General features: G+C 39.8%; 1 protein-coding gene across 1 annotated transcript; it reads left to right on the top strand.

Annotated features, from left to right (window-relative positions):
* The first annotated feature begins 5,940 nt into the window (after positions 1-5,940).
* Positions 5,941-15,854, top strand: LOC135463344 (zinc metalloproteinase nas-36-like). Its single transcript, XM_064740603.1, has 10 exons — positions 5,941-6,039; positions 6,720-6,963; positions 7,627-7,750; positions 8,467-8,533; positions 8,727-8,930; positions 9,401-9,521; positions 9,837-9,991; positions 11,574-11,704; positions 12,844-12,965; positions 15,574-15,854. The coding sequence occupies exons 1-10, from the start codon at positions 5,941-5,943 to the stop codon at positions 15,852-15,854; spliced, it is 1,548 nt and encodes a 515-aa protein (XP_064596673.1).
* Positions 15,855-16,841: the final 987 nt, after the last annotated feature.

The following is a 16,841-nucleotide window of genomic DNA, read 5'->3' as shown; positions in this document are numbered from 1 at the left end:
TGCCGCCTCACTGTATCATGACACTCCGTCTAAGGGAGACATGGGTTATTTTAGAAAACACTGTGCTAATCAATAATCAATTAGTTATAACATGTCTTTTCTGCATCATTTAACATCTTTACTATATTTTTACGGTTTCATCCACAAATTAGTTACCATAGCAACCTTTGCTTTACCAAAAAACATTTTTATCATCCAATGCTAACATATAGTACTTGTTACAAGTTACTGTCTTCTCTTTCCAATTTCACATGTACACTGTTTGTTTTCCTTTAATTATAATTGTTATCAAACTCAACATGCTGTTGAATCTTGTATACTAGAAAAGAGTCACTAAGATATGTTACATAATACAGATTATATAACTGATTTATTTATTACCGAGCTCAAGAATATTTTACATTATTTATTTATTTATTTGATTGATGTTTCTTACACCGTATATACTCAAGAATATTCCATGCGACAGCGGCCAGCATTATGGTGGGAGGAAATCTGGGGTGGCCCGGGGAAACCCATGACCATCCGCAGGTTGTGCCTGACCTTCTGACGTATTTGAATATGAGCAAACCCACCTGTCATATAACACTATAGACTATTCACCGATATGAAAGGGTATAAGAATGTTTCTTCATAAAATAACCGTGAAAACAAGATTCAAATATCATAATAGAAAGTTCATCAAATGAGTTTTCTGCATGTCTCAGTTTAGGAAATTTTATTTTCCACTTTGGACAACATCACGATGGTTATTTGGGGTTGAAATCAAACTGTGTTATAGAGAGTGAGCATAATGGCCGTGTGGCCAAAGCGCTTTTATTTCACTCAGCAGGACACATGCATGAGTTGTGAGATAAACCACCGCCACACATGAACCGGAAATTGTAACTCTGCAGCCTTGGTCACAAACCGCTCTCGATTACGTTAACGTGAGTGATTGTTGAAGTTGTCTTTCATCAACATATGGGTGTAGTATGACTATCTTTACGTAACGCATAGGCCCTCCCATGGAGTCTACCCGATTTACTCCCACGATTATGCTGGCCGCCGTCCAATTAATTTTTCCACTTTTTAAATCGACCATCACCGTACAAGAAAAAAAATATTATGGAGATCAAACAAAAAAGCGAACTAAATAAGTGGTGCATTTTAAGTCCATTTAGCGTTTAAATTGCAATTTGAATTTTATGTTACTATTGCCTTTGTTCAATAAAGCCTTATGAAAGCAAACCCGTTCTCTCTCATGTTCTGTAAGTGGGAACGTCTTCCATCGACCTGCGGATTGTTGTGGGTTTCCTCTGGGCTCTACCCGGTTTCCTCTCACCACAAGTGAAAATATTCTTGAATACCGCGTAAAACACCAACAAAATAAATCTCATGTCCTACAAATAGTCAAGTGTGCTGAGAGTCATTTTTGGTATTACATTTATATTCTAATGTGATATCTGTTTACCCTTTTAGGATTTGCTCTTCAAGGTTCACTGCAAAACCAGTTTATACCACTAACCGTCAGTAATATGATATTATGATTTTATACGCACTGGAGTAGGTTGTATAAGAAAGAAAAGTTAATCTAAAAGCGCTTATAAATACAGATCCAGAAGATTTCTTGCACATTTCAGAAAAAAAACTGACGTGAACAACAGAATTCAAATTAAAAGCAGTAAATTGTGATTATATTGAAAAAAAGGATAGGAAAAAGGCGAGTCCCTGCAAGTGCTTGGATTTGCATCGAACTGTCTTTATTGACATTTTTCTGACGTAAATAAGTGTTTAGTAGTAGTATTAATGTCCGGTTTGTAGAAAAAAAATTGCATACATGCACCGATGAAATACCAACAAACAACCGGAAATGTCACATGAGACTATGCCAAACATTGGACTTGGTTTGTTTTCGGTACGGTCTAGATATTTTTTGAGTCTTGCTGACTTCCTCTCTCGTGCCCTGACGTACCGCTCCACCGCACTGTATACTGGCGAGTCTCCTTCACCCCCCGGGGCTATATGCACAACGTGCCTCATTCTCTCTTTATCCACTTATCACAGTCACTTGCACACTCGTACCTTTCTGTGTGGAACGAGAACTTTCGCCAAGTAGGCTACAGGGGTGTGGTATAAAGAGGCCGAAACATGACACGGTTGCAGCAGAAAGCAAATCGCCTTGATCAAGAGACATGGCCTGTAAGATGGGATGTGATGTTATGTGTTCATACAGAGCCATAGTTACTGTTTTTCTGTTGCTCGTTCTCCAGTGCGACAGCTCGCTGGGCCGTTCTATTTACACGCCGCCTAATCCGTCTATTACTCATGGGACGAATCAACCTATTACCCCATTCAATGCCGCTGATGTTCAGGCTTTATGGGGTAAGAGGTGGAATTTGAGCAGTTGCTCACCAGGAATTCAAATACGAATCGGCGGGAAGATGATGAATAAGAACTCCTTTTACTGTACAAAGTCAGACGCGGTGAGTTGTTTTATACTCATTTATATATTTATTTATTTACTTATTTGTTTATTTATTTATTTATTTATTTGATTGGTGTTTTACGCCGTACTCAAGAATATTTCACTTATACGACGGCGGCCAGCATTATGGTGGGAGGAAACCGGGCAGAGCCAGGGGGAAACCCAAGACCATCCGCAGGTTGCTGGCAGACCTTCCCACGTACGGCCGCAGAGGAAGCCAGCATGAGCTGGACTTGAACTCACAGCGACCGCATTTGTGAGAGGCATATGGGTCATTACGCCGCGCTAGCGCGCTAACCGACTGAGGCCCCGAGTTGTTTGACAATGATCTACAGTTCTAAGCCTAAATGCTTAGCAGGTGATCTTGTATATGAAATATTTAACATTGTTGTTACTCTGTTCTTTGTCCTAATTGTATTGCAGTTGTAACAGGAGCGCTTTACAGTTGTACGCATTACAACTGTAGCACTGCAGTGGTACAGTAGCATTTCAGTAGTATTTGAGATGGTGAAGTACAGTTGTGAATGAATTGTATTTCAAATGTCATCGTATTGTAAACGGTGCAGTAGAGAAGATAAACTGTTATCGCACCATCCTTCGGGAACTAGTGCAACACTGATAATACAGCGTGTGGAACTGTTACATTCATTTAGAAATATTGTAGTAATACAGTATTGTGGTGTTGTATTGAAGTGGGGGGCCTCCGTGGCTCAGTCGGTTAGCGCGCCTCTCCCGCCGTAAGTGGGAAGGTCTGACAGCAACCTGCGTGTGGCCGTGGGTTTCCTGCCACCATAATGCTGGCCGCCGTCGTATAAGTGAAATATTCTTGAGTACGGCATGAAACCAATCAAATAAATAAATTGTATTGAAGTTACTGGAGTTAACTGTATGTTAGTAATAGCTCCAAAGATCTGATAGTAATACAGCATGTATAAATTACACTTGTACTATGATGGCAATCACAAAATAATTGTAGTATTTATGGAACAATTATGGCAATACAACTGTGTCAGTGTAAAAGCAGGTGAAATAGAATTTTAGCAATTCTGTCAATATTGTAGAAATGGTAATGTAACTGTGATAGTATTGTAGGAGGTAAAATAAAATTGCAGCAGTTTGTGGTCCATTGTATTGTAAGTGGTAAAACAGAATTTCAGTAGTTCGGTCACTATTGTAGTAATGGTAATACAACTGTGACAGTGTAAAAGCAGATGAAATAGAATTTTAGTAATTCTGTCATTATTGTAGAAATGGTAATGCAACTGTGTCAGTGTAAAAGCAGGTGAAATAGAATTTTAGCAATTCTGTCAATATTGTAGAAATGGTAATGCAACTGTGTCAGTGAAAAAGCAGGTGAAATAGAATTTTAGCAATTCTGTCAATATTGTAGAAATGGTAATGCAACTGTGTCAGTGTAAAAGCAGGTGAAATAGAATTTTAGCAATTCCGTCAATATTGTAGAAATGGTAATGCAACTGTGTCAGTGTAAAAGCAGGTGAAATAGAATTTTAGAAATTCTGTCAATATTGTATAAATAGTAATGTAACTGTGACAGTATTGTAGGAGGTAAAATAAAATTGCAGCAGTTCGGTGTCCATTGTATTGTAAGTGGTAAAATAGAATTTCAGTAGTTCGGTCACTATTGTAGTAATGGTAATACCACTGTGACAGTGTTGTTGGAGATAAAATAGAATTTCAGTAGTTCGGTCACTATTGTAGCGTGACAACTGTGACAGTGTTGTTGGAGGTAAAATTGGAGGTAAAATAGAATTTCAGTAGTTCGGTCACTATTGTAGCGTGACAACTGTGACAGTGTTGTTAGAGATAAAATAGAATTTCAGTAGTTCGGTCACTATTGTAGTAATGGTAATACCACTGTGACAGTGTTGTTGGAGGTAAAATAGAATTTCAGTAGTTTGGTCACTATTGTAGTAATGGTAATACCACTGTGACAGTGTTGTTGGAGGTAAAATAGAATTTCAGTAGTTCGGTCACTATTTTAGTAATGGTAATACCACTGTGACAGTGTTGTTGGAGGTAAAATAGAATTTCAGTAGTTCGGTCACTATTGTAGTAATGGTATTACCACTGTGACAGTGTTGTTAGAGATAAAATAGAATTTCAGTAGTTCGGTCACTATTGTAGTAGCCTAATGGTAATACCACTGTGACAGTGTTGTTGGAGGTAAAATAGAATTTCAGTAGTTTGGTCACTATTGTAGTAATGGTAATACCACTGTGACAGTGTTGTTGGAGATAAAATAGAATTGCAACATTTCAGTCAGTATTGTAGTAAGGTAATACAACTGTGACAGTATTGTAGGAGGTAAAATAGAATTGCAACAGTTCGGTCACTATTGCACTGTAGTTTGTAAAATAGAATTGCAATAGCTCGGTCACCAGTGTATTGTAGGAGGTAAAATTGAATTGCAACAGTTCGATCATTATTGTAGTAATGGTAATAGAACTGTGAAATAGAATTGTAACAGACTAGCTAGTATTGTGATAATGATAATACAACTGTGACAGCAGTATAGCATATACACCACATAATGAATATCGGTAGTAAATCGATATCACAATAGAGCCAGTGCTAGCTTTTTTACCTTTATTTAATTCCCCATTCTCGAATTTCCTGTCACGATATGTGTATTGGCCTAATTGGCATAGGTATTCTTTACGGCCCTTCTGAATATGCTAAAGATAATCTGGAGGCACCCTTGTTAATACTTATACCGCCCCCGATAGCACAGTCGGTAGAGCGTCCGGTTCGGCAGCGGTAGATCCAGGGTCAAACCTGGGTCGAATCACACCTAGAACTTTAAAAGAGGAAGTTGCAGCTTCCTCCCTTGGCGTTCAGCATGGAAGGAATAGTGCAACGACTGGTTGACCTGTAAGGCTCGGGCGGGTCGACTTACTTTCCTTCGATAAGGCGTCTCAGTGAAGCAGTACTAGATAAAAGAGCGGTGGAAATCCATCCTACAACAAGGAGACACATTACATGCACTCTAAGGATTACTTTGTCGTCATACGATTGAAGAATTGTTAAGTACAACGTTAAACCGCAATCACTCATTCACTCTTAATACCCTGAAAATAATTTGAAAGCGCCCTTCTTAGTTTGAAGGCTCTCTTCTTATAATTTGTTAAAGATAATTTGGAGGTGCGCTTCCTAATAGACCGAATATACTTTGGAGGCACCCCACCTAAGACGTTAAAGATAATTAATACTCTAAAATTAATTTGTAGGCGTGACCAAGAAATGATATAATTATTCTATTCTGTGTGCGCAACGTATTTTCGAAAAGAAATGACTGTTAACAGATTAAGGAAATATATTTTTAATCTGTTGCAGACCTTCGGCCAAAATCAAACTTAGTGTAGCTTATCTCAACCAAACAAGACAAATTTAACTGTACCATGACCGAAACCAGAGCAACTACTTAAACCAGTTATCCTCCGCATTCCTTTCAGATGAAGCTGGCGCCATTGTTGGGAGGAGAGCCTCTCCCTGACAGAGCCTATGTTTGGTGTCGGTTGGCGCTTCTCTATCACTCCTTAGCCACAAATGTGGTGAGTTTTTATTTTACTTTTTTCATTGGTGCTGCTTACGCCATGCTGCACTTATACGATGGCTGTCGGTATGCCAATGTTTGGTGGAGGAAACCGGATTGCCAGGTTTAATCCACCGATTATTAACCTTTCCTCGTGTGACATATGCAATTTAAGTGGAAATCTACTGATCTAAAAAGAACTCCGTTTAAGACTACATGAAATGAGAAAACGGAAAAAGGAATTTTGAAAATTCCTTTGTCGAAAATTGGTGTCTCTCCCAATAACGACTTTCACATTACTGTGATGGGATAAATCTGATAAATATGCCAGACGATTCGGCTTGATTTTGACTATCGGTTTAATTTCAATCAGCTATAAAGAAAACGTCCTTTATCTTCGGATTTTTTCCATATATAGAATGTGGGTGTCATGTATCACTAAATTTTTATCACTAGTTGCGATGAAACGCGAAAATTCTGTATTCGTTATAGTCCAGTTTAGCAGAAAGCATCTTTTATCCTCATTTTACAATATAATGCGTCTAAATTTGTTTTTAAAATTTGTGTGCATAATAATTGGCTTCTTTTCGTCTTCGCCTCGTATGTTTAACTTGTTCCCGGCACGATATGGTTGAGATATTGCCGATGTGGCGTTAAGCCATAATCATTCATTCATTCTTTCTTTTCGTCGTTCCACAGAAAATATTTGACGTGGAAAAACTTAACCTGTTCGATGGAGACATTATTCTGAGCCGCGAGAACGTAGATGTCATCTTGGCTACATTCTACCCTACGCCAGACCTGCAGTATGCCGCCATGGACGCTGCCCGTGACTACCAGAGACATCGCTCTCGGGCGCGCCCCAAGAGGAAAGCGGTTGCAGACGGATCACTGACATGGGACAATGCCTTGGTTCCCTTCAGCATTGACGATAAGCGAATTGGTACGTTGTTACAATTGTCCCAGATATTCCTGAAATAACTGCACTGTTACTAGATTTTACTTTAAGCGGAATAACAAGAATAGGATCCGATTTCATGAAATTTCTTGTTGCGACTCACCGTTTCTTTTTGCTGGACATCTGTCTGGTTTGTTTCACCCTTTTATACATGTTATAAATGTGCAATGTGTTGAAAGTACACTTTCATGGAACATCGACTACATGGCTATTGTTTTCTGAAGGCGAGTGATATAATAATAATACTGTTTAATGACAGTATGTAAGGCCATAGACCCGCATACATGCATATTTAATCATACTGGTACATGGTAGCTACACATTTGAAATGTACGCAGACTGTAGCTATAACTGTTACCTAGCACTACGCATAAGACCACCTTTATAATGACCTTATGACATTGCTCCAATCAAATACATGAATATAACATCACTCCGCTGTTCCAATGCAAAGTGGCAAAATTTAGCCAGTCCTTATAGTACGTTAGGAGAACTCTTTGCCATCAACAATCTATCAAAGGTGTACTGTTCTGAGTAAGACAATTATCCCGACGTATTTTACAATTTGCACTTATCATAATGAAATGTAACTAGTATAACGATAAATGGAATTGTGATTATCATTGTCGTTATGTTTCTCCACCGCAGGCAAGCATCAGAAAGATGTTATATATGAAGCTATTTCTCAATGGGAACAAAGTACGTGTGTCAGATTCCAGGAACAACGAGGTCGAGCCTTTCAACCTCACGTCTACTTCATGGGGGTTGGTGGGTAAGTGTGCTTTGTGTTGACTAGCGGGAAAGTATGTTTTGTCTTGGCTGGCCAGAAAAGTGTGCTTTGTGTTGGTTGGCCAAGAAGGTGCGTTTTGTGTTGGTTAGCGGGTAAGTGTGCTTTGTGATGACTGGCGAGAAAGTATGCTTTGTGTTGGCTGGTCAGAAAGTGTGTTATGTGTTGGCTGGCCAGAAGGTGTGTTTTGTGTTGGTTAGTGGGTAAGTGTGCTTTGTGATGACTGGCGAAGAAGAGTGTTTTGTCTTGGCTGTTGGGTAAGTGTGTTTCGTGTTGGCTAGCGAGTAAGTGTGTGTTTTGTGTATGTTGGCGAGTAAGTGTGTTTTCTGTTAGCTGGCGGGGAAGGGTGTTCTGTGTTGGCTGTCGGGTAAATGTGATATGTGCAGGTTGGCGAGTAAGTGTGTTTTTGTGTTGGTTTTGTGACAAATCTGTCAACCTTCCTGACAAGATCACTAATTAAGCCGTTAAGAAGAAAAATCCATGCCCACGGTCATCTTGTTTGGTACAATGCTAGGAGTCTGTTAACAAACCGATTGCTCCGAGTTTCTCTCCAGTCGCATAAGACATATATTATTGTGTAAGGTGTAAAACACTAATCAAAGTCTGCCCCAATTTCCTCCCATCATAAAGCTAGCTGTCATAATATAAATGAAATCCTACTGAAACAAAATTCAAAGAAATATATCTTGTTTCCATGGCAGCTGTTCGTCGTCCTTCGGTAGACAGTCTTCAGGCCAGTTCGTCTATCTTGGAGAGGGCTGTGATGTGGTAAGTACTGAGATATGTTATTGTGAATGAGATCATATATAGTTGCCTAATATTTTGACAGGTCACATACAGTTGGACATTTTCTATGTTCATCGATAAAAGAGTTCGAACTCGAAACTCCCCTATTTTTAAGTACGGCGTAAAAACCAGGGCGTAGATATATGAATGATATTTCACTGTGGGTTTTTTTTAGGTTGGTATAGCGGCTCACGAAATCGGTCACGCTCTTGGGTTTTACCACGAGCATGCGCGACCTGATCGCGACCGATACGTTTCGATCTACACTGACAACGTTGGACAGAGATATCACCGTCAGTTTGTGAAATCCGAGTGGACGAACGCCAAAACGTTCGGCATCCCGTATGACTACTCGTCGGTCCTGCATTACTCTTCAACCGTAAGTTGCTGAATGTGGACATAAAGCTGGCTTCCGCCTTCCTAAGTTCATCAATCTTTCATTTCCGGAAAATGAAACTCACTGACAGAAAATACTCATAAAATATAAGGGTATAAAAAATATAAAATATGCCTTCAAACATTAAATAATGAAAACAATCATTTATTTATTTGTTGTTGCTTCTTTGTTTCAGTGAATCTTTTCATGTGTCCTGTAAAAACAATTTTAAGGCGAGGTTATTTATTTAATTAGTTTTAACTGTGACCGACCTTAAGCTCTTGACGTTGTTTCAACTACTGGCCTTAACTGCTAATTGAAAAACTTCAAAATTGCATGGTGAGGATCTATCGTGTTATGAGTTAATTTCCGATTTCAAAAAAAAGGGACTAATGAAAAGCTTTAGTTAAGATTAAGTTTTTGATCTCTTCCCTAAGCAGGATACCATAGTTATGCTCTTATATTCTTGATAGACTTTCGCTGAGCAGAAACAATCTATTGTGACGAAAGACCCGGAAATGCAGAAAGTCATCGGCCAGAGGGAAGGCGTTTCATTCTTTGATATAAAAATGGCGAACAAAGTTTACTGTTCAGGTAAGATATATCCGATGGATAGATGGATATATACGTTTCCCTAATTTATATCATTGTTATTTTTCTTTATGTTATACTACATAAGTCTTTTGTTGTTTTACTCCCCGGGCTCTGTCCGGTTCCTCCCAACATAATGCATGGCCGTCGTCGTATTAGTGAAATATTCTTGAGTACGGCGTAAAACATCAGTCAAATAAATAAATAAATACTTTGTTTTACTCATAATAGCTTAGCGACATGCGGGTGGTGTGGATTTTATTTTGATGCTTACTTACTGGTTAGACACGGATAAATCAGTAATTGTTTCTTCTATAGACCGGTGTGAGGGTCGTTCTTTGGAATGGTCGGAGTGCGCACATGGCGGGTACAGAAACCCCAACAACTGTTCTTCCTGTCTCTGCCCTCGAGGGTTGGCCCCACCCAGGTGTGAAAGCCCTGCCCCAGGGGTAAACGGTACGTACCACTTCAGGGTCAGAGAAACATGCATATGATCTTAAATTCACACGCACTTAGTTAATGGACAAGGATTACGGTTCCAGTTGATCGTTTCCATTTTTGCCAGTCGAGTTATTGTACACTAAACACAACTGAAATAACTGTGTTAGACTAGTTTGGCCCTGAGTTCTTTGTACCTATAGGCAGTATTCTATAAACCTCGATCTCATTTGCACTTGGCCACAGGAAGATGCTATGTGTATGTATTTTTTTCTGTCAGCTGCATAAGGGGATCTTCGGGAATTCTGCGTTTTTATTGGCTAGTGGTCCATTGTTCTAAATATGGATTAACAACATGGTTGTCCAATGGAAGTACAGCGTTTACTTGTTTTTTCTGCTTATAGTGCTTTGTACATGTAGTTTTGTAAGAAAATAACCGTGCAAAAAACCAAAACTTGCTGCTGAAGAAACTATAGTCAGTGGAATTTTGTATCAAGTCCAACGGATCTGAAAGTTCATTGCACATCTCCGGATAAAAAAAATTAGTGATGTACGATTTTCATATGTGCTCTTACGGTCTAGTACCACGAGGTAAGTTTGCCGACAACCTTTCGGATTGTCGTGGGTTTCCCACGGGCACTGCCTGGTTTCCTCCCTCCTATCATGTGACATATCATTTGAATACGGTGTAAAATTCATTTCAAGTAAATAAATAAATAAATAAAATACTACAACGGAGTGTGATAACAGCTGACAACCAGTTAGTTCACATTCCAGTAACGACAGAGATATAATCAGCAGTTTAGTCATGAACTGCAGGATGCAGGGAAATGCTCACATGATTGTAAGCTTCCCCCAAGAAAGTCACAGCCTTTCACGATTACCTCCCTTTATTCTCTTCCAGCGGACTGTAACCGTCAAACCTTGCAGGCTTCCGGTTCACCCCAGCTCCTTTCCTCTCCTGGTTACAGTGGTAATGGATTTCCAGCGGGTGGTTTTTGTTCATGGCTAATTAAGGTGATTGTTTCATCATTTTATCATTTTGAAGGCAGTGCAAGTCAATACAACGCTTACACTGTATCGCCAAGTATGCATACATAAATTCAAATATAGGAGACTACAGCATAGGGAGTAAAGACTACAGCATAGGGAATAAAACCAGAGCAGACCCGACAGGGTGAAAATTAATAAATGGTCATGCATGTAAGAAATAAAATATGGTTTCCTGTCAATTTATCTCGGGTTAGGGTTTTATTTTAACCGTTGTGCAAATGCTTAAATAGAAATGAATAACACGCATCATAGCACAATGGATTAAGGAGAATTAAATAAATAAAATAAGCAGTGATGTTAATTGCAACATATTTAGACGTCAATGATCAAACGCCGACCTACTCTTGTGACGTCGACCAAAAACAGATCCGTGAGGTGAACACTCATTATCTTAAGAAATTATGTACGCAAAAACGAAACCAGACGTATTTAACAGTGATCATGTGCTATAAATCAGAAGGTAAATTTTGGCGCAGTAATTGTGCTTTTCAGGTGTCATGAAAGAAATTCGTATATGGCATTAAACACAATTCAAATGAAACCCATGATTTTTTGTATTCCCAGGCCTCTTCGCCAGGAAAGCATATAAAGCTGGAATTTTCAGGAAATTTTGATTTCAACGAGGAAAGGGAGAACAGTGTTTGTTACGACTATGTTGAAGTTCGTTATAAAGGACTAGAGAGAGCAGGTCCGAGGTAAGGAAACCAATGTAACTATAGAATAAAGCGATCATTAATACAAAATTCAGCGGAGCCTCCGGAGCCTTCCAGTCATAGTGGTTAACCAGGGCCCGTAACATCTCACCAAGACGAGATCGTGGGATTCCCCAGACCCTGCACGGCTTTCTCCCATCATAATGGTGCCCACAGTCGTATGAGTGAAATTTTCTTGAATACGGCGTAAAACACAAGTGTGATAGTTGAAAAATGTAATCATGAGAAATCTTTCCGCGTTATCTCGTTGAGGGTGTTACTGAACTCTTCACGAAAATGGTAACAGCTACCATTCCCAGTAACATAATGACATGAGACAAAAAATGTTAAGAAATAGTGTGCAGTGACGTTAACAACAATTTAATGAACATCATTAGCAGGTTTAAAATTTTTTAAAATGTTGCGTTGTCATCACCTTTAATGAACATTAACATGTAAGCACTGCAAAGCGATCATCACATGTTTCTTAAAATTAATTAGTTTTGATGACATAAATATACATAGAATTACCGCTGCTTACCTTTACCGCGGGCGAACACTCGAAACATCCGTGTAGATACCGCATATTATACGTACATACAACAGACTACAATTTTCTTTGGTATATAATCAATGTTACAGTTAAAATTATGTAAAATTTGTAAAAACAGCGAATAAGGTAAGTATTCCTGTCGAATGTCGAAAGTCGCTAAAATTTCGAATTCAGTGTGGAAATTTATATTAACGTTAAGTAGTAAAATGAAACAGTGCACCTGTTGTGTTGGTGGCCATTACAATGATAACCGTAAAGGCCATTAATCGTATACTTATAATTTTTCGGGGGGGGGGGGGGCGCTAGCGCAGCGTAATGACCCAGAAGCCTCTCACCAATGCGGTCGCTGTGAGTCCAAGTCCAGCTCATGCTGGCTGCCTCTCCGGCCGTAAGTGGGATGGCCTGCCAGCAACCTGCGGATGGGTTTCCCCGGGCTCTGCCCCGTTTCCTCCCACCATAATGCTGGCCGCCGTCGTATAAGTGAAATATTCTTGAGTACGGCGTAAAACACCAATCAAATAAATAAATAAACAAATAAATAAATATACTTTTTCGTTATAGTAAACAATGTTGGTGTCATTTTTTCTAGGTTTTGTGGTAGGGCAAGACCAACGAAGACGTTCATCTCGCACGGTGAGGAAGTTCTCTTATCTATCAACACTGATCCCCTAGCGTATGGAAAACAAGGCTTCAGGGTGAAATACAGCGAAGGTGAGCGATTCACAGATATCTATATGCATTTTATTTTCTTTACCTTCTTGGTCGTTATTTAGCTCCACGCGCTAGGTATTTTCACTCGTACAATGGGGTTCGGTTTGCCAGTGCTAAACCACCGAACTTTGACAAATTATTGACGAGTTTCTCAACGCGTGACCTACAAATATGCATATCGTATTGGTGAAAGACAAATAGTTTTCAACAAACCTTAAGACTCCACAGCCAAATGAGCGTCTTCAACTGCCTACCGTTGCTAGGACTATGAACAATGACATCGGGAGACTAGAATCTCCCTGTCCATGGCGGGAGGTTGAACTGGTGCCTCGTGTCTAGAAGAATTAATCATCCGAGCAAACAATCCGAGCAAAATTTTACATATGTGTACAATAACGTGTACACCAGAAATTCCAAGTCCAGTTCTTGGTGCAGTTCGCTGGGTAAACGGCATACCTATACAATGACCCAGGAGCCTCTTAGCAGTGTGATCGTTGCGAGTTCAAGTGCAGCTCATACTGACTTGCACTCAGCTCATACGTAGAAACTCATACTTGCTCCCACCATATGGTGTAATTCTCCGTCGTATAAGTGAAATATTCTTCGGTACGGCGTAAGACAAACTCCCACCATATGGTGTAATTCGCCGTCGTATAAGTGAAATATTCCTCGGTACGGCGTAAGACAAACTCCCACCATATGGTGTAATTCGCCGTCGTATAAGTGAAATATTCTTCGGTACGGCGTAAGACAAACTCCCACCATATGGTGTAATTCGCCGTCGTATAAGTGAAATATTCTTCGGTACGGCGTAAGACACCAATCAAATATATAAGTAAATAAAAAAACCACTACAGCCTTTATCAGAGAGTTATTTTTATCAAAATTTATGTTCATAACAATAAATTTTATTCATGGAGAAATCTGTACTGCATTGAAGAGTTTGTTGTGTGATCTGATGTCCATAACAAATTATTTTCAACTTAATTAACATAGTTATATGGGTGTTAAGTATTCAACAAGTTCAACGGCATCTCTGATCTGGCTGCCATGTTTTGTTTGTTTTAATGCTGTTGTTGCTGTGTCTCTAACAACCATGCTTGACTTGTCTGTTATCCAGAGCGCTGTGGTGGATGTTCGCTGGGCGCAAGCGGGGATGAGCCTCCGTGTTTAAGGGTTGTCAGGTTCAGTTGCGGTCCAAGGTAGAGAGTTCAGTATATCTATTTAGTACAACAGTTTAATTTAGACAAAATATAATCAAGCAGAGTAAAACCAGAGCAGTGATGACAGTGTGTGAATGTTGGCAAACGATCACACCTATTGCTGTTGAAATCCAGTCTCTTGTCAGTTTACCTGAGTCAAGGTTTTATTCCGACTGTTCATGTATTTCCTTGAGTAGAATTAGATTAAAAAAATTGCAGTGACGTTTGATTCAAATTATTGAACGTCACTGGTCAAGAATTGCATGATATTCAACAATATTTGAATCGGTAGTAAAGCCCCAAGTCTTGCACTTCCAATCATCGCAGGGATAAGACCCTACGTGGCCATGTCGGGAATCGGTGGGTTTAGTGTTTGCTTTACTAACAGAATTCATGATCCAGGAGCCTCTCACCAACGCGGTCGCTGTGAGTTCATGTCCAGCTCATGCTGACTTCCTCTCCGGCCGCACATGGGAAGGTCATCCAGCAACCTGCGGATGGTCGTGGGTTTCCACCGGGCTTTGCCAGGTTTCCTCCCACCACAATGTTGGCCACCGTCGTATAAGTGAAATATTCTTGAGTACGGCGTAAAACACCAATCAAATAAATGAATAAAGAAATCAGAAAAAACAGAATTCCAACTTTTTTTTTTTAGTAACGAGGAAAATTTCTGCTACCGAGAGGAAAGTTTTTGCTGTGATGGATATTATGTAGAGGGGAATACGTGTGTAGGTAAGACGCCTTCTGTTTACTATTTAAAGCCTTGTTCACTCTTCACATGATAATCTCAGCTGTTCAGGTTAATAGTACGCTGTTGTGTTAGAGAGATGTAAGTTGAAAAGCAAGTAAAACTTGTGTAAGCTCGGTACTTCCATTTGGGGGCTGAACTCAGAGGACAAGTCATGATATGGTTGATTTGATTTGATTGGTGTTTTACGCTGTACTCAAAAATATTTCACTTATACTACGGCGTCCAACATTATGGTGGGAGGAAAACGAGTAGAGCCCAGTGAAGGAATCATGAGTTGGACTTCAACTCACAGCGACTGCAAAGTTGGGAGGCTTCTGGGTCATTGTGCCGCTCTGGCGTGCTAACCCCCTCAGCCATGCTCCCCTGCTCTGGTAGACAGGCAGTGACAGGGAGATGAGAGGGAATTGGCGTTGTGCTATAAATATTTAGGCATATGGACATTCTTGATGCATGTACGTTGTCACGGCAGAAACGGGGCGTGAACCCGCCCGTCAAATGAAATGAATTAAGTATCTCCCTGGTAGCCAGTTTTTTTTTGTGATGAGCTAATTTTCGAGTCTCTTACATGTAAGACTAAAAGAAAGAATCGGTGATCTTGAAATAAATCTGACATAGTTAAGACATATAGTTTCATCACATTCGTTTATTTCCACAGGTGGTGGATCATCAGGACATCAGGTTAGAATCGTTACACAACCACCAGTCATTCCCTCCACCAGACGATCAACTACAACAACGACAACAACAAGACGGCCATATCGAGCGTTCATTTTTAACCGATTGTTCACCCAGGCCCCTCGTATTGCCAAGGTGGTGAAGGCGACGGCGGTGAGCTCCTGGGGTACTTGGAGTGCGTGGACAGCGTGTTCAGCCACATGTGGGTTGTGTGGCAAACAGGAAAGACGCAGAAGTTGTCGAGAAAACAATTGCATGTAAGCTCCTTCACTCCAAATCCCGCTCTAGGTGTAAAATACCGTTGCAGAAATTTACAGTGTATGAACAACGTATAATGTCAGTGTGGAAATATTAACCAGTCAGTGTGGAAGTATTAAGCAGTCATGGTGGAAATATTAACCTGTCAGTGTGGAAGTATTTACCAGTCAGTGTGGAAGTATTAACCAGTCAGTATGGAAGTATTAAAGATCAGTGTGGAAGTATTACCAGTCAGTGTGGAAGTATTATCAGTCAGTGTGGAAATATTAACCGGTCAGTGTGGAAGTATTTACCAATCAGTGTGGAAGTATTAACCAGTCAGTATGGAAGTATTAACCAGTCAGTATGGAAGTATTAACCAGTCAGTATGGAAGTATTAACCTGTCAGTGTGGAAGTATTTACCAGTCAGTATGGAAGTATTAACCAGTCAGTATGGAAGTATTAACCTGTCAGTGTGGAAGTATTACCAGTCAGTGTGGAAGTATTATCAGTCAGTGTGGAAATATTAACCGGTCAGTGTGGAAGTATTTACCAATCAGTGTGGAAGTATTAACCAGTCAGTATGGAAGTATTAACCTGTCAGTGTGGAAGTATTTACCAGTCAGTATGGAAGTATTAACCAGTCAGTATGGAAGTATTAACCTGTCAGTGTGGAAGTATTACCAGTCAGTGTGGAAGTATTATCAGTCAGTGTGGAAATATTAACCGGTCAGTGTGGAAGTATTTACCAATCAGTGTGGAAGTATTAACCAGTCAGTATGGTAGTATTAACCAGTCAGTATGGAAGTATTAACCTGTCAGTGTGGAAGTATTACCAGTCAGTGTGGAAGTATTACCAGTCAGTGTGGAAATATTAACCGGTCAGTGTGGAAGTATTTACCAATCAGTGTGGAAGTATTAACCAGTCAGTATGGAAGTATTAACCTGTCAGTGTGGAAGTATTTACCAGTCAGTGTGGAAATATTAACCGGTCAGTGTGGAAGTATTTA

This window comes from Liolophura sinensis, chromosome 3 (genome assembly GCF_032854445.1).
Source record: "Liolophura sinensis isolate JHLJ2023 chromosome 3, CUHK_Ljap_v2, whole genome shotgun sequence".
Lineage (NCBI taxonomy): Eukaryota > Metazoa > Mollusca > Polyplacophora > Chitonida > Chitonidae > Liolophura > Liolophura sinensis.
This window is presented reverse-complemented; position numbering and strand designations above follow the sequence as displayed.